Genomic DNA, 17,587 nt, shown 5'->3' with positions numbered 1-17,587 from the left:
AGGCCTTTTGCATTCATAACTAATGAACCTTAACATATCTCCCCAGTTCTATATTGCCTTGAAAAAACAAATGCGTTGTATGTTATGGGATTCCTTGCAATTGTGCAAAATATACTCCCCTCCCAAAAAGAAATGTTCATGTTACATAATTCCTGTCAAAAGAAAAAGTTCTCTGCTTGAACTTGCCAAGCATACTTTCCATGACCTTGAATGGAGATGTGAACTGCAGTGGACCGAAGACGGGTGTTTTGTAAAGGAAGCAATGTGAACCGGAACGAGTTCCTTTTGGGTCATGCTGAACTTAAACTTAAGCTGATTCCTTTCTTAAAGGAACTTTCAAGCCTTTGATTTGATGCCAATGTTCTTGCTCATTCTCCCCAATTTTCAAACACCTATCTTACGGCGAACACTGAACTTACCTCTGGGTGAAACTGTTGGTTCATTTGTAGGAACGTCTTCTGCAGAAACAAACATGACAAAAGTGAGATCTTTTGGCATTTAAATTCTGCACCATCTAAAACTGTAGGCATGAGGTTGACTTCTGTACCGTCACTTGGGCCAAACCAATGACGAGCAGGTCAATATTTCCACCATACATGGTCCAATGAGCCTGTTTAGAGCTGGGCTTTGTTCATTTCCAAAGATAAAAATGGAAGCTGTGATCTGGAAGAATCTACATCTTAAATTTTTTTTCCCTTTAAATGTTGAAGGAATTAGGCAAATAAGAAATAAGAGGTACCTGGTGTATGAGGTCCTACGGAAGCTGTGGATAAACAAATAATAAAAATATTCAGCTAGCATAAATATTAAGAAAAAGACCCTTGATGTACATCAAATGGTGACATCTGCTGGTTGATATTCTGCATCTATTTCATTACAATCCAGCAAAACAGATACCCAGAATAACCACACGCAGTGCTGGTTCTCTGTAAGAATAAAGGCACTGCAATGAATCTTGCCTCCTTCCATCCGCATGGCAACATAGGATCTTTCCTTGACCAGAGCAACTGACACTCATGCCTTGCTTTCCCTTTGAAACAGGATGGATGTCACCACCACAAGTTATTTGCCTCTTTCTACAGAATGCACCTCCATCTTGCAAGGAGAGGAGAATATTGCACAGATGCTCCTTTAAGGATTTTTAATAAAAAATAGATAGGTAATAATGCCTATAGGAAGGAGAAGCTGCATCCAAACCACCTGCTGACTCAATCTCCCTTAGAAAGTGCTCTCAGGGGTGTTTAATTGCATCAGAGAAGGGACAGAACTGAGCAGGATGCTCAAACTTTCCTCTGCCACTTGTTTCCCCTCCTTTAGATGATTTTCCCATCTACTTCGTTTCACAGCCACTGTTGAAAGGTATCCCTGAGTCTCAAACACAATAGGGAGCAGAAAATTTCAGAAGAAAAGCAGTTGGGCAGTGAAGGCTGAAGTGTTCCCTTCCCTTCCATCCCATCCTCTTTGCACATGACCTCCTCCTAAGGTACTTTGCAAAGAAGAAGGGTTGCCTGTGACTTCCTTACCTGTGTCCACTCTGTACTTGTGACAGAAGATATCTTAAACACAATTACATCTCTGCAAGCGTCAGACATTTTACTCAGACTAGTTAGGGAGACTGCATTTGACTCAGTGTTTGGAATGAACTAGTTCACGATATTCACAGAATTCAAAAATCTTTGAACTTCCCCATGAAAGCAGTTCCCATAATTGCAGGCTGGACTGAATGTGATTAACTTCATTTTGGGGGTAGATCATTCAGCGATTTTTAGTTCATCTCTAGGGTCATTCTTTTATTTGTCTTTTTTAATTTTATATATTCTTTTGGCCTCCAAACGTAAGGATTATATTTTAGTCTTCTTAAGTAGATATGATACAGGAGCAAGTTATAACATTCTGAATGTTGAAAGCAAATTGGAAGGGATATTTGGGAGGTACTAGAACAGAACTGTGAACTGAACATGAACTAAACGACTAAAAGATGTAAACTGGAACTGAACTAGTTCCTTTTTAAAACAAACTTTCATGAATTTGATTTGATTCCAAGCTTCTTACTCATTCTCCCCGATTTTCAAAAGTATATCTTATGGAGAACTTTGAACTTACTTCTGGATATAACTTCTGTGGGACTTGTAGGAAGAGCTGAAGAAAAAAAAGCATGACTAAAGTGAAATCTATACGCATTTAAATTCTGCACAATCTAAAAGTGTAGGCATGAGGTTGACTTTGCCCCATCAGTTCTGAGAAGGGCAATATTTTCATCATACATGGTCACTTTAACATTAGGCTTTGGTTATAAACAAAGATAAAAATGGAAGCCATGATTTGGAAGAAGGAGCATCAATAAAAAGGTGCCCTCAAATGCTGAGAGAATCAGACAAATAAAAAAATAAAAGGTACCTGTTGGATTAGGTCTTTCGGAAGCTGTGAATAAACAAATAATAAAAATATTCAGCCAGCATAAATATTAAGAAAAAGACCCTTGATGTACATAAAATAGTGACATCTGTTGGTTGATATTCTGCATCTTTTTTGTTACAAACCAGCAGAACAGATTTCCAGTGCTGATTCTCTGTAAGAATAAAGGCACTGCAATGAATCCTGCCTATTTCCACCCACATGGCAACATAGGATCTTCCCTTGACCAGAGCAATTGACACTCATGCCTTGCTTTCCTATTGAAACTGGAGGGATGTCACCACAACAATACTAAATACACAGGATTGGAAAGTTACCTGAGCAGATGACACCAGCATCTTCACTATGACCACAATTGTGACGTTCCCATCCCAGATGGGAGCACAGCTCCAGAGAAGGTTCATTCCCTGTGCAGTTTACATCATCCAGGAGAATCTGGCCAGCGCCTCGGCCAAAATAGGCACCTCCTGGTGCTGACAAAGCCAATCCACATCCAAGCTTTCTGCAGACAACCTGTGCATCATTTAAGTCCCAGCCATCATCACAGACCGTTCCCCAGCTTCCTCTGTAGTAGAGTTCCACGCGTCCTTCACACCTGTTGTTCCCACCGACCAGTCTCATGGGAACATCTTAGAACAATAAAATATCATTCTTACATAGGCAAGACTTGTAAACTTAGGTTCTCCCCATCCCTAACCTAAGCATCAGACTCTACTAGAATCAGGGTTTCAACATGTTGACATTGTGCATCAAGAGAGTAGTTGCTGTGAAGGCCTTTTGCATTCATAACTAATGCGTTGTATATTAGGGGATTTCTTGCAATTGTGCAAAATATTCTCCCCTCTAAAAAAGAAATGTTAATGTGACCAAATGCAGTGAACTGAACATTTGTGTTTTGTAAAGGGTTACGAAATGGGAACTGGAACGAGTTCCTTTTGGGTCATGCTGAACGTAACTTAAGCTGGTTCATTTCTTAAAGGAACTTTCAAGCCTTTGATTTGACTCCAATGCTCTTGCTCATTCTCCCCAATTTTGACAGGCCCATCTTACGGCGAACACTGAACTTACCTCTGGGTGAAACTGCTGTTTCACTTGTAGGAACTTCTTCTGCAGAAACAAACACATGACAAAAGTGAGATCTTTTGGCATTTAAATTCTGTACCATCTAAAACTGTAGGCATGAGGTTGACGTCTTAGATTCTAAGTCATCTAATACATAGTATGTATTATGTAGCAGATTTTTAAATAAGTAGCAGATTTTCCTTACCAGTAGTTTGCAGGAATTCTGTGGTTAATACTTTGAAAAGATAGAAATATAGGAAAAACAATAATTAAGAGCAATATTACTGAAAATCCCAGCTTTGTAGCTGTGAATTTTGTTCTAATACTAAGTCATCTAATACATATTATGTATTATGTAGCAGATTTTTAAATAAGTGGCAAATTTTCCTTACCGCTGGTTTGCGGGAATTCTGTGGTTAATGCTTTGAAAAGAAACAAACAAAAAGGATTCAGAGCAGCATTACAATTAAACCCATGGGGGGGGGGGAAGTAGCACTGGCAGTGAATTTTGTTTTAATACCAAATGATCTTACAAGTATACAGCATTTACTTGTAAATGAATGGTGAATTGTTGAAAATGAGGGGGGGGGATAAACTAAGTGAATATAAAACAATATGTCCTTCAACCGTATCTATGGTCCCTGGGATGGTGTCCCTGGGGCCATAGGAAGCACTGGGTCTTTCTCACCAAGGGTGGAAAGAGCTGTCCAGCCTTGAAGAGGACAATCAGTCCCTCCTCCTCAGTGCCAAGCATCTTGTCCTATCAATATGGAGCAAAGGGTTTCAGACGAAGATGCAAAATGTTCCCATCTATACCACATTTACCCATGTTAGGGAGGATCCAACGCGTTCCCATCCTGAAGGATTCAATGCATTTCCAGCCACTAACATGCCCCCAAACTGGGGAGGTAACTATATCAGTCCCAATCTCCTCATCAAAATGTCATTCAATTCCCTCCCCCCCATTTAATACCCTTTTCCTATTTCTACATTTAAACCCTCCAAGATCCAGTCAATCCAGATTAAATGTGAAGGTAATATGGGAGTGGCTGCATTTTGATGTAGACTATGCCATGCGGTTGCTGTGCAAAACTCAAATGCATGAGCAGTAGCAAGTGCACAGTAAACAGCCTTGCAAAAAAACCCAATGCCACTTTCTGCAGCAGCGCCCCGGTTCTTCAGATGTAATCTCTCTCAGCACCACCTGGAGATGCTGTGCACCAAATTTGGGACATTTGCATGCAAACATGTGCTGTGCCACTCAGCCATGGCACTCTAAAGACAAGCAGAGGCCAAAGCAGGCACCCCCCTCAACTGACTTCACATTGCAAGGTGGCTGTAATGCACAGAACCCTCTGGAGGGATCTGCCTGCAATTTGGCAGGCTTACAACACTCTTGAGGGGCTCATTAGCCTACAAACACCAAGCAATTCTGTGACAAGGGGGGGGGGAGTATAGCCAATGTGGGGAAAACAGAAATTCTGATTTAACAGAGCTGATTTGGGCCCAAATAACAAATCTTATGGGAAAGACACAGAATGGGTCCAAAACAGACTTGATCCTAGTGTTACAGATGCATATACACAGTAAATCTTATGGTCAGTGCTTTTTATTTTATTATATTATATTATTTTATTTTATTTTATTATTATTCTTTTCTTTTCTTTTCTTTTATTATTTTAATAAATAGCTCATTTCCCAACCCACACTGGCCCATGAGAGTTGGGGAATGATCTAACTTTTCCAAAATTTCGTTCCATGAGGAGGACTTTGGCTGCGTTAGGCCCCTATATTTTAATCCCAAAGCCAAATCTCAGATGCCAAAAATGTTGAGATTCTCGTCCAACAAAAATCATAGATATTTGGCTGTAGGGAAAAGAAATGTATGAGTTCCAAGATTACCTGCTATATTGTAATAGGCAAAAAAGCCAGAGCCTGAACGATAGGACTGTCTGTGGAGCAGAACTGTCATAGTGCCTGTATAGGAAGTGAATACCCAGCTCCAGCCACTGCATATATTCCCAAGTAGTGCTGATTGATAAACATTTCCATCGTAGACATGAACATATTCATGTGTACAGTCTAAACTGTGAAGATAAAAGAGCACAAAACCATCTTATTTCAAGCAAGAGCTCCTGGGTTCCGTCCCATCCCATCCCAAAGTTTGCAGTATCAGTACTTACTTCAAATAGTCAAGAGTTAGCACAATAGGACTAGAATCATAGGAATGGATTGTCCAGAGACACTGTATGATGCTTCCATCACCATTGTAATACGGGCCAGAAAATGACTGATATGGATTTGAGAAAGTATTGCCACATCCATAGATTCCTAGTAAACATACAATTAAACACTGATTATCTCAGTCCGCCGCCCCCACAAAAAAGCAGTCCTGGTAACAATTCTCTATCTTAACCTTGACCCTGGTACTTACATGGACTAAGTTTCTTGTGGTCCTTCTTTTTTCTTCAGCCACCAGAAATATCAGGTTTGCTTGTCTTGCGAAACAGTCATTTCAGCCAAATGTTCCATGTACCACAAGCAACAAGGTGCCATCAGTAGAGGAATAAGGACTGGACCCATAAGGCCCAGTGAATCCAGGTTACCCAATCTCCAGCAGAGGATCCTTTATAACACAGTATATATTTCATGGGCCCACCCAATTCAATATGTTTGTTTGTTTGTTTTTTAAATGCTATTTTATTAGGCTAGCAATACAGCATTTCTTATAAAGTGATGTTTTCTTGATCAGAGAACAAGGGAAAGAAGGAACAGTGTTTTTATTCTGGATCAGGTGTTTGTGCTTCGCAATACAACATGCTCATTGCTTCTAGTTCCACACTTATATGTGAATTTCCATGCAACTTTTCAAAGTCGTTTTCATTTTTGCTTTGAGTCAAAAAATATATGACTCAGCAACCTTAAAAACATTTCTCACTGAAGCTTAGACACCCCACCATGTAGCAGACAGTCCTGCTTGCAAAAAAAGTCACACTTGGAATGTGAAAAAGTAGAAGGCAGGCACTTACCAGTAGTTTGTGCAGAAGCTGCTGGTCCTAAAGAAAGATAAACAATGATCAGCAAATTTAAATGTTTGTTTGTTTGTTTGTTTGTTTGTTTGTTTATTATGGCAGGCTTAAAACACTCCTGAAGGGCTTCCTTCCCCACAAATACCAACCAATTCTCTCTAGAACATGGTGTTTGGCATAGAGGGGATGTTTATTCTGCCACCATCCCTGCTGCCTCTGCTTCCCTTGGCCTAAGGTCAGTTTCTGGGCCTTGGAGAATGGAAAGGCAGTGGAGGTTTGCTGTAGCTTCCAAATCTGGTTATCAAATGATCCATGCACCACAAGCAGAGAGCTGCCATCAGGAATAAGGACCCACAAGCCCAGTGAATCCAGCTTAGCTCCTTGCCCTACCCCCAGCATAGGTTTAAAGACAAAGGTTCTCTTTTTAGAATGATAAACCTGTTCACAAGGAATTAAACAGTTTGCCAAACCATTCATATTTGGGGTGGGGTGAGGTGGACAATCTGATTTACTTCCATTTAAACCAGGAATGGCTAGCCACAGCCTAGAAACGGCAACAGGCACCACAAGGAATTTTCACCCCTCAGAGTCTTTTTCATTTTTCCTTTGTGCCAATACAATGGCTCAGCTACCTTAGGAATATTTTTCACCGAAACTCGCATGCGCTCCATGTAGCAGACAATCTTGCTTGTGAAAAAAGTCACACTTGGGATGAGAAAAAGTAAGAGGGAGGCACTCACCAGTAGTTTCTGCAGTGGTTGTTGATCCTAAAGAAATAGGAACATTGATCAGCAAATCTAAATATCAGTAGTGTATTTTATTTTGGCACACATAAAACACCCCTGAAGGACTTGTTTCCCCACAAATACCAACCAAGTCTGGCCTAGACAGATTAGGAGTGAGGTGCACTGTTTGGTCCTGGTCCTGCCGGAGCTTGAGGCAAGGGCTGTTTGCCACCATCCCTGCTCCCCTTGCCTTTCCTTGCCTTTTGAGACTTGGAGAATGGAAAGGCAGTGAAGGTAGATACCGTCTTACACTTTGTGAGCATTTACATCTAATGCTCACGATGTCCTCCAACTAAAACCTGTGCTCACTAGAGCCCTCTTCACTGGGTATTCATTATTTTCAATTGTGTGTACACAGAGAGGAGGCAACAAAATTGCAACTGAATGTCTAATTATTCAGTTGGAGGCTTGCTTCTGTATGATTCCTACTCTCATCTGGAACTGAGACATCATTCGCCATAGTAAATCTGTACAGAACTGTGCCACCAGCCATGATATCTAATAGTCCCTCATCATCAGAAATATCCTGTACATACTTATTTTCACATTCGAGTTCTTTTCCGCCTTTCCTCATTGACTTTCCCCAGTATCTTCTGCTCATACCTGCACATCATCAATATGTTAGAATTTTCAAAAGCAGGTAAGATTTCCCCAAATTTAGGATGAAACTAACAACACATATATTGAGTATAGCTTGTATGTTTTGATGGAGTCTTAAATACTCAAGTCAGCTTCGTGTGTTCCTTTGCACCAAATTCTTCCCATCATTAACTAGCAACTTGTAAGGTCAGCATAGAGAAGGAGAACAAGAAAGAGCAAGAGCAAGAGCAAGAATGTTTAGAATTTAAGCCATATTACCTGATGCACTTAGACATATTTCATTAAACAGGAACAGCCAAGTAAAGATCAGGAAGGAACTCATTTTTGCCAGATTGCCTTCTAAGTTGATTAAGCATGCACCAGAATATATAGGAATGAAAATTGACAGGGCGTGCCATGCAATTTGATATTTTTACTTTATCTCATTATAGTTGGACAGAGGGCTACTGTCTAATGGTATTTATGCTGTCAAGGCATTGCTTATAGTAATGCTACACTTTGTTATTCTAATTTTTAAAAAATCCATTTCCTGCTACCGAGACATGGAGTATTATTCAATTCTTGTAATGAAAAGATAACAATCACTTGCGCCAATTCAAATGCAATGCACATATTGGCAGAAAGTATTGTCATTAAACGCTGCTGCTTGCAAAGTGAAAATGCAAATAAAGTAGGATGCTTTAAATGCATCAGAAACCCAGCAGAATAAAAATATCTTAACAACCCAGTTAAAAGAGACGCAAAGAAAGGACCAGCAGTGAAAATGCTGCTTCCATTATTAAAGTGAAATCTTGGCTTCCTGTTCAAAGTGCACATGTCAAGGGGCTAGAATACTTAACATGACAGAATTTTGTGAGATAACCAGCCCCATATAACTAACATGCTTTCTGATGCTGCGGGAAGAGGCGACTATTTTGGAATTCACTTGGGGAAACATATTTTAAAGTTCTAACAGTCTATACTTACATACTTCATTTTGCTGCATATTTTGTGGTTTCAATTTTTTGGGGGGGTTCTCTCACAAAAGACTACTTGCCCCAAACTTGGATATTGGCATCCAAGGAATTCTCCTTTTGTACCTTTCCCTCCCCCCAATTGCCAACCAGCAAAAATTGTTCATTCTAATTTTAATTCGGTCGTACTCTGGAGAAACACCTTTGAATGATTCAACTGCCAGTCAATATCTTTCATGTAAAGCTATCAAGGTAAAGATTATAGCCATAATTATCTCCTTGTCTACCAACAAGCAACCATTCTAGCCTCAAGAAAAGACTTGAGGAACAGAGTTATAAACAATGGGATAAAAATAAAATGGAAGTCAAGGAAATCTCTGGAGGAGATTTGTGCATAATTCTCCTGATGGAGGCAGTCAATGACTGCCGCAAACAGATCATGTTCTTTAAAACATACACACCACCTTTTCAGATGCTCTCCAGGAGAAACCTATTCTTTGATATTTGCATATACATACTCAGGACTAGGATTTAGCACTTTATTATGAAGAAGATTAGAAGCCCCCTTACCAGCTGGAGTAGGCTCTTCTGAAGTTAGTTCTTGAAGGGGAACAAAATAACAGAGTAAGAGAAATTGCGAAGTAAATTAAAATGTCACTAAAATAAAAATGTTGTCCTGAAGAGATGCTTTTAAATATGTAGCAGATTTTCCTTACCAGTTGTTTGCACTTCTGGGGCTGTTTATTGCAAAAGATAGGGAAAACAAGAATTAAGAGCAACATTACTGAAAATCCCAGGTTTTGTAGCAATGAATTTTGTTCTAATACTAAGTCATTTAATACATATTATGTATTATGTAGCAGATTTAAAAATAAATAGCATATTTTCCTTACTGGATGTCTGTGGGAATTCTGTGGTTAATGCTTTGAAAAGAAACAAACAAAATGGATTCAGAGCAGCATTACAATTAAAACCATGGGGGGGGGAGTAGCACTGGCAGTGAATTTTGTTTTAATATCAAATGATCTTACAAGTATACAGCATTTACTTGTAAATGAATGGTGAATTGTTGAAAATGAGACGGGGGGGGGGGGGACAAACAAAATGAATATAAAAACAATATGTCCTTCAACCGTATCTATGGTCCCTGGGATGGTGTCCCTAGGGCCATAGGAAGCACTGGGTCTTTCTCACCAAGGGTGGAAAGAGCTGTCCAGCCTTGAAGAGGACAATCAGGTCCCTCCTACACAGTGCCAAGCATCTTGTCCTATCAATATGGAGCAAAGGGTTTCAGACGAAGATGCAAAAAGTTCCCATCTATACCACATTTACCCATGTTAGGGAGGATCCAACGCGTTCCCATCCTGAAGGATTCAATGCATTTCCAGTCACTAACATGCCCCCAAACTGGGGAGGTAACTATATCAGTTCCAATCTCCTCATCAAAATGTCATTCCATTCCCTCCCCCCATTTAATACACTTTTCCTATTTCTACATTTAAACCCTCCAAGATCCAGTCAATCCAGATTAAATGTGAAGGTAATATGGGAGTGGCTGCATTTTGATGTAGACTATGCCATGCGGATGCTGTGCGAAACTCAAATGCATGAGCAGTAGCAAGTCCACAGTAAACAGCCTTGTGAAAAAACCCAATGCCACTTTCTGCAGCAGCGCCCCGGTTCTTCAGATGTAATCTCTCCCAGCACCACCTGGAGGTGCTGTGCACCAAATTTGGGACCTTTGCATGGAAACATGTGCTGAGCCACTCAGCCATGGCCTTCCCACAGTGAACATGGCTCTCTGAAGACAAGCAGAGGCCAAAGCAGGCACCCCCCTCAACTGACTTCACATTGCAAGGTGGCTATAATCACAGACTGAGATTTGTATTCTCAGGACCCACCCTATTCCCTTGATTGTATTATTGAGCTATATTATTCCAGCCTAGGAATACCTGAGCAAATGACACTGGCATCTTCATGATGACCACAGTCATGTGTCCCCCAGCCTCTGTGAGAACACTGAAGCAGGGAAGATTCGCTTCCTGTGCACTGCACATTGTCCAGGAGGATGTTGCCTGAGCCTGGACCAAAATGGGCATTTCCTGGTGCTGACAGAGCTGGTCCACATCCAAGCTCTCTGCAGACGACGTGTGCATGATTGAGATTCCAAATGTCATCACAGACTGTTCCCCAGTTGCCATTATGATATACCTCAAGGCGACCTTCACATCTGTTGCCTCCATTAACTAATCTCAAGGCAGCTAAATTGGAAATATTCAAATATTTAAAAAGGTATTTCTTATTGTCAAACAAGTCAAAAATATGTTGATTATTTCCTTTTCCCACCATTAAGATCAACCCAATTGCACAGTGAAATAAAATAAAGACTCAATTGACATTAACAGTGCATATTGTACATTGTTCTATTAGATGGCACTGGGGATAGTTGCTTTGAATTAGAGATGACTTACTGGCGGCTCTCGACACTTTTGGACTCCAACCCCTATGAGCCCCAGCCAGCATGGTCAGTAGCCAGGGATGATGGGAACTGTAGTTTAACAACACCTAGAAGGCTATATTTTAGCCACCCCTGCTTTAAATACTTCCTCCCCCCCCCCCAAATTTTTCAGGAAAGCCAGGAAAGTTGAGGGACGTAGCCTGGTAATATCCCACACCTGCAATTCTCCATTTCCCACTCCTTCTACTGACCAACTGAGCAGAGGCTTTTTGATTCCTGGAACTTGAGTGCAAGAAGCCTTGGTTCTCACTGAAACTTTGTGGGAAGTTAAAGCAACAAACAGAGCATACACACTCTTTTAAAAAATCACTTAGTGCTTCCAGCAGTGTGCCACTGGAACCCCAGAGGGTTTCAACTCCCTTTGACCAGCGCAATTCACAGAAGATTCCAGGGCCAGGCAGAAGACAGGGTGCGATAACTTTTTGGACTTTGTGAAGGCAGCTACCAAGAGCTTTTCTATTGCATTAAATGTCTTGGAATGGGGAGAATTTTGCCAATGCAGCAGACTAAGGACTATTTTTGCATTTTGGATTGTTTTAAATAATTCAAAGGTACTATTTTGATGGGGTTTTTTTGTTTTGCAACACCCATTTCCTTACAGAAATCCAGACAGATTCCGAAACTGAATTCCTTTCATAAGGACAGCTAGAGTTATTAAGTAATACCTGAGCAAATGACACTGGCATCTTCATGATGACCACAGTTGTGTGTCCCCCAACCTCTGTGAGAACACTGAAGCAGGGAAGATTCGCTTCCTGTGCACTGTACATCGTCCAGGAGGATGTTGCCTGAGCCTGGACCAAAACGGGCATTTCCTGGTGCTGACAGAGCTGGTCCACATCCAAGCTCTCTGCAGACCACACGTGCATGATTCAGGTTCCAAATATCATCACAGACTGTTCCCCAGTTGCCATTATGATATACTTCAAGGCGACCTTCACATCTGTTTCTTCCATTAACTAATCGCAAGGAACGTTCTTTGGAATATGCAAAAAATAAATATTATATAAACAAGACAATGAAACACTACATTGGAAAACTGGTCAACACAATGAGCACTCAGTACTACTGCATGGAAATTTCGTTCCATAAAACAGATTTGACTGCATTAGGCCCCTATATTTTAATCCCAAAGATTCTGAGATTCTAGTCCATCAAAAAGCAAAGATATTTGGCTGTAAGGAAAAGAAATGTATGACTTCCAAGGTTACCTGCTGTATCGTAATAGGCAAAAATGCCACACTTAGTATGAGAAAAAGTAAGAGGGAGGCACCCACCAGTCTGCTCATACCTGCACATCATCAATATATTAGAATTTTCGAAAGCAGGTAAGATTTCCCCAAATTTAGGATGAAACTAACAACATCTATATTGAGAATAGCTTGTATGATTTGATGGAGTCTTAAATACTCAAGTCAGCTTCATGTGTTCCTTTGCAACAAATTCTTCCCATCATTAACTAGCAACTTGTAAGGTCAGCATAGAGAAGGGGAACAAGAAAGAGCAAGAGCAAGAGCAAGAATGTTTAGAATTTAAGCCATATTACCTGATGCACTTAGACATATTTCATTAAACAGGAACAGCCAAGTAAAGATCAGGAAGGAACTCATTTTTGCCAGATTGCCTTCTAAGTTGATTAAGCATGCACCAGAATATATAGGAATGAAAATTGAAAGGGCGTGCCATGCAATTTGACATTTTTAGTTTATCTCATTATAGTTGGACAGAGGGCTACTGTCTAATGGTATTTATGCTGTCAAGGCATTGCTTATAGTAATGCTACACTTTGTTATTCAAATTTTTTAAAAATCCATTTCCTGGTACCAAGACATGGAGTATGGTTCAATTCTTGTAATGAAAAGATAATAATCACTTGCGCCAATTCAAATGCAATGCACATATTGGCAGAGAGTATTGTTGTCATTAAACACCGCTGTGGTCCTTCATTTACCCTGGCATGAGACATGAAAAAGGCCTTTGATAGGTTGTGATGGAAGTTCTTGTACAGCACAATGCAACTGGACCTACTATTTCAGTACCTACCATTCAATTATCCAGATCCATTTACTTTTGTCTGTGATCATCATCTAAGGCCCTTCCTCATGTGCCTCCTCCACAAGAGGTCTGGAGAGTGGCAACATGAGAACAGACTTTTTCTGTGATGGCTCCCCATTTGTCAAATTCTCTCCCCAGGAATGCTTGCCTAGCACCTTCACTATCTTTAGACGCCAGGCAAAACATTCTTCTTTCCCCAGGCCTTGGCTAATTAAATAATCTATGGCCTTTAAAACTGTGTGTGTGTGTGTGTGTGTGTGTGTGTGTGTGTGTGTGGAGGTATTGTGTTGTTTGTTACTATGTTATGTATTTTTGTGGGTTTATATTGTAATCCTCCATGTGTACCTCGGATGAAGGGCAATATAGAAATTTAATAAATAAATAAATAACTTTGGAACAAATTTTCATTCTGTCTGATTTCATGTGATACTATGTTTATAGTCATAGAGCTATGTTGTGGGATTTGAACTCTTGTTATCAGAAAGAAAGGCAAAGGAATATGCTATCATATCTTTTTGTATTTGTGCTATGAACTTTGCTTGTCAAAGATTGCCACCCCTTGCTGTTTAGTGGGGATGAATTTGCCACACATTCCTTCTCAGAAGAAAACACACATTGGTCTCTCCCATAGACATGAGATTTAGGGGATCATATAGGCAGGAGTTCCCAATAGGAGCAGAATAATCAGGCTGCTATTTAAGCCTGTGCCATCCCCTCCACTTCCTTCTTCTCTTTTGCAGTGCTCACCCTCCCTCCATCTACAGTGTGGGTGGGGTTGTTGTTTTTTTTTGCTAGTATCTCTTTCTGGGAGCTAAATATAATTTTGGGGGTAAGTCCCTGATTTCTCCTTGAAACTCTCCTTTTTCACCCACCCTGTAGGGTTATTTGATTTGCTGCTAATGTATGTACTTATTTGGTCTGTTTGGAATTTAGTGTGGGCAGGTAAGGGAATTTTAAAACTCCATTGGCAGGCACTCTGAGGCATTATGGGGAGAAGGGGCGTTTTGAGTCTCCTCAGCAGCTTTCAACTTCAAGAGTCCCTTGGGCTGCCCTTTAGGCCTGGCCTGTGAATCTTGGTGAATACTGGACCGTGGGCCCCAGGTATGCATGTTGAGTAGTCATTGCCAAGACTCACATAGCAAGGAGGAAGAATTTTATTCCAATTCCTGGCCAGAGAGTCACAGAATGCAGTTGTTTGCATGCCCCTGTGGAGTGGAGTAATGCTTTCCTTATACACAATTATTATAACCCATCTGCCCACAGTTACATAATTTGGTTATTGTTTGGCAGATTTTGAATAAATATGACCTTTTAAGCATTACTCTTGTCTCTCAAGTCTTCTTCCAGAGTGTTTTTATAAATGTTTATAGCAAGGACATACCTCTGTTGGTTTGACATTTATTGAACTGTGGATGTTAACAGTAACTGGAAAATTTCCTCAGCATGTTAACAGCTTCAAATTAATGCCAGCAAAGTGCCTCAATTGTTTTACAAATTTGAACACTTAACCTGTTTATATAGGTCAGAAAAGAACTCTGCACTAACCAATGCAGAGGTATCAATGCTAATCAAAACTGTACAGCACATAGCCTATAAAGCAGTGTGACTTTGAGTGCCACAAACAGATCATGTTCTTTAAAACATACACACCACCTAATTTCCAGGTTTCTCATTTTCAGATGCTCTCCAGGAGACACCTATTCTTTGATATTTGCATGTATGTACATACTCAGGACTAGGATTTAGCACTTTATTATGAAGAAGATTAGAAGCCCCCTTACCAGCTGGAGTAGGCTCTTCTGAAGTTAGTTCTTGAAGGGGAACAAAATGACAGAGTAAGAGAAATTGCGAAGTAAATTAAAATGTCACTAAAATAAAAATGGTGTTTTGAAGTGACGCTTTTAAATATGTAGCAGATTTTCCTTACCAGTTGTTTGCACTTCTGGGGCTGTTTATTGCGAAAGATAGGAAAAACAAGAATTAAGAGCAACATTACTGAAAACCCCAGCTTTTGTAGCAGTGAATTTTGTTTTAATACTAAGTCATCTAATACATAGTATGTATTATGTAGCAGATTTTGAAAGAAGTAGCAGATTTTCCTTACCAGTAGTTTGCCGGAATTCTGTGGTTAATACTATGAAAAGATAGGAATATAGGAAAAACAAGAATTAAGAGCAACATTACTGTAAATCCCAGCTTTTGTTTTTTGTTTTTATAAGATATTTATTAAAATTTTCAAAGTATTACAAAGTAAAAATAAAAAATAATAAAAAATACAAAATAAAAATGGTTAAAAACAACTCATTCTTTCCATTACTTATTTTTCATTAGCTTATTTCCTGGACCTCCTCACGCCTCCCTTTTTTTGTATTCCAGTTCAGTGTGTTGGTTCAGCAAATCCTTACCCTCTTTATTTATCCTAATCATTAATCTTAAAATATTATAACGTTAAATTTTTGCCTATTAATAATCCATTTTTCATATTCCCTTATAGTATTACAACTGAAAACCATTTAATTTCTATCCAACATCATTCTAACATTCATTAATTTTACAATATTTCTGTAGATAGTCTTTAAATTTCTTCCAATCTTCTTCCACCGACTCTTCTCCCTGGTCTCGGATTCTGCCAGTCATTTCCGCCAGTTCCATGTAGTCCATCACCTTCATCTGCCATTGTAAATTCCAGCTTTTGTAGCAGTGAATTTTGTTTTAATACTAAGTCATCTAATACATAGTATGTATTATGTAGCAGAATTTTAAATAAGTAGCATATTTTCCTTACCGGTAGTTTGCGGGAATTCTGTGGTTAATACTATGAAAAGATAAGAATACAGGAATAACAAAAATTAAGAGCAACAATACTGAAAATCCTAGCTTTTGTAGCAGTGAATTTCCATATCATTTTGCAATTATTATTCTTTTTTAAAAAATCATGAAAATTCATCTCATTTTATTGTTTATTCTCTTTCACTAATATATGCATTTTCCTTGCACAATTGGCCCTAGAATATTGCTTGACTGAGTTTACAAGCTTGAGTTTATATGCCGCTTCTCCATAATGAGCTGTGCCTAAAACAAGTTACAGCAAGCATTCAAAACATCAAAAAATATACGAAACACAGCATGGCAGTAAATTTAAAAATGACAAAAATCAACAATATGCCAAACACAAAATTTGTTCAATATTACACACAAAAAAACCCCAACAATGTGGATTGAAGTACATAAGGACAAATTGAGTAGGTTCAACTTTAAATGTGAGCTGGATTAAATCACACACACACACACACACACACCCCGCCGCCAAAAAAATATACTGCATTTGAAAAAACAAAATCCCCAATGGTGTGCTCAAAGGAGCTCTTATATATACAACTGTCCTCACATATACCCTTATGTGGAAGTGATACATTATTTGTCATAGTAGACATGTATGGGACTGTGCCCCCTGTCATTATGTCTAATAGTCCCTCATCATCAGAAATATGTCCACATCGATACTCTCCCAAGTATCTTCTGCTCATACCTGCACATAATCAAGATATTATCATATCAGAAGCAGACAGGATTTTGCCCAATTTAGTATGACCCTGACAATGCCTCTGTTGAGAATATCATGTGTTTTGAAGGAGTCATAAATACTCAAGTCAGCTTCATGTGTTCCTTTGTAACAAATTCTTCCCATAATCAACTAGCAATTTGTAAGGTCAGCACAGAGAAGGGGAACAAGAAAGAGCAAGAGCAAGAATGTTTAGAATTTTAGCCATATTACCTGATGCACTTAAACATATTTCATTAAACAGGAACAGCCAAGTAAAGATCAGGAAGGAACTCATTTTTGCCAGATTGCCTTTTATGTTGATTAAACATGCACCAGTATATATAGGATTAAGAAGTGAAAGGGTGTGCTATGGAATTTTATACTTTATCTCGTTATAGCAGGACAGTCAGTGTTTTAACAAAAAGATACCACTTCTGTCAATTCATATGCAATGCAAATATTAGCTAAATTATTGACTTTGGCATGAGATATGAAAAAAGGCCTTTGATGTGGTGAAAGTTCTTGTACGTCACAATGCAATTGGACCTAATATTGCAGAACCTACTATTCATACATTATTATTTATTATACCATATCTCTTTGTTAGGATTTAACCCCTTTCCATC

The 17,587-nt window shown here is 39.3% G+C and overlaps 1 protein-coding gene across 1 annotated transcript in view; it reads right to left on the bottom strand.

The window, feature by feature from the left end:
* The window catches only part of LOC309532945 (scavenger receptor cysteine-rich domain-containing protein DMBT1-like), a 28,809-nt gene extending 11,525 nt beyond the window's left edge, over positions 1-17,284 (bottom strand). Inside the window, exons 1-21 of the mRNA XM_082223733.1 lie at positions 17,193-17,284; positions 16,203-16,232; positions 15,522-15,551; positions 15,345-15,365; positions 15,199-15,228; positions 12,028-12,339; positions 10,797-11,105; positions 9,738-9,767; positions 9,561-9,581; positions 9,415-9,444; positions 7,247-7,273; positions 6,507-6,533; positions 5,661-5,808; positions 5,380-5,564; positions 3,870-3,899; positions 3,683-3,712; positions 3,484-3,522; positions 2,733-3,044; positions 2,104-2,139; positions 740-763; positions 420-458 (exon numbers count right to left, since the gene is read on the bottom strand). Coding sequence (XP_082079859.1) covers positions 420-458; positions 740-763; positions 2,104-2,139; positions 2,733-3,044; positions 3,484-3,522; positions 3,683-3,712; positions 3,870-3,899; positions 5,380-5,564; positions 5,661-5,808; positions 6,507-6,533; positions 7,247-7,273; positions 9,415-9,444; positions 9,561-9,581; positions 9,738-9,767; positions 10,797-11,105; positions 12,028-12,339; positions 15,199-15,228; positions 15,345-15,365; positions 15,522-15,551; positions 16,203-16,232; positions 17,193-17,256 — 1,774 coding nt within the window. The 5' untranslated portion in view covers positions 17,257-17,284. The remainder of the gene's footprint in view (positions 1-419; positions 459-739; positions 764-2,103; positions 2,140-2,732; positions 3,045-3,483; positions 3,523-3,682; positions 3,713-3,869; positions 3,900-5,379; positions 5,565-5,660; positions 5,809-6,506; positions 6,534-7,246; positions 7,274-9,414; positions 9,445-9,560; positions 9,582-9,737; positions 9,768-10,796; positions 11,106-12,027; positions 12,340-15,198; positions 15,229-15,344; positions 15,366-15,521; positions 15,552-16,202; positions 16,233-17,192) is intronic.
* Between the last annotated feature and the right edge of the window lie 303 nt (positions 17,285-17,587).

Source organism: Podarcis vaucheri (assembly GCF_965113315.1).
Source record: "Podarcis vaucheri genome assembly, chromosome: 5".
Classification (NCBI taxonomy): domain Eukaryota; kingdom Metazoa; phylum Chordata; class Lepidosauria; order Squamata; family Lacertidae; genus Podarcis; species Podarcis vaucheri.
Note: the sequence above shows the minus strand (reverse complement) of the source record. Positions and strands in the feature narration are given on the sequence as shown.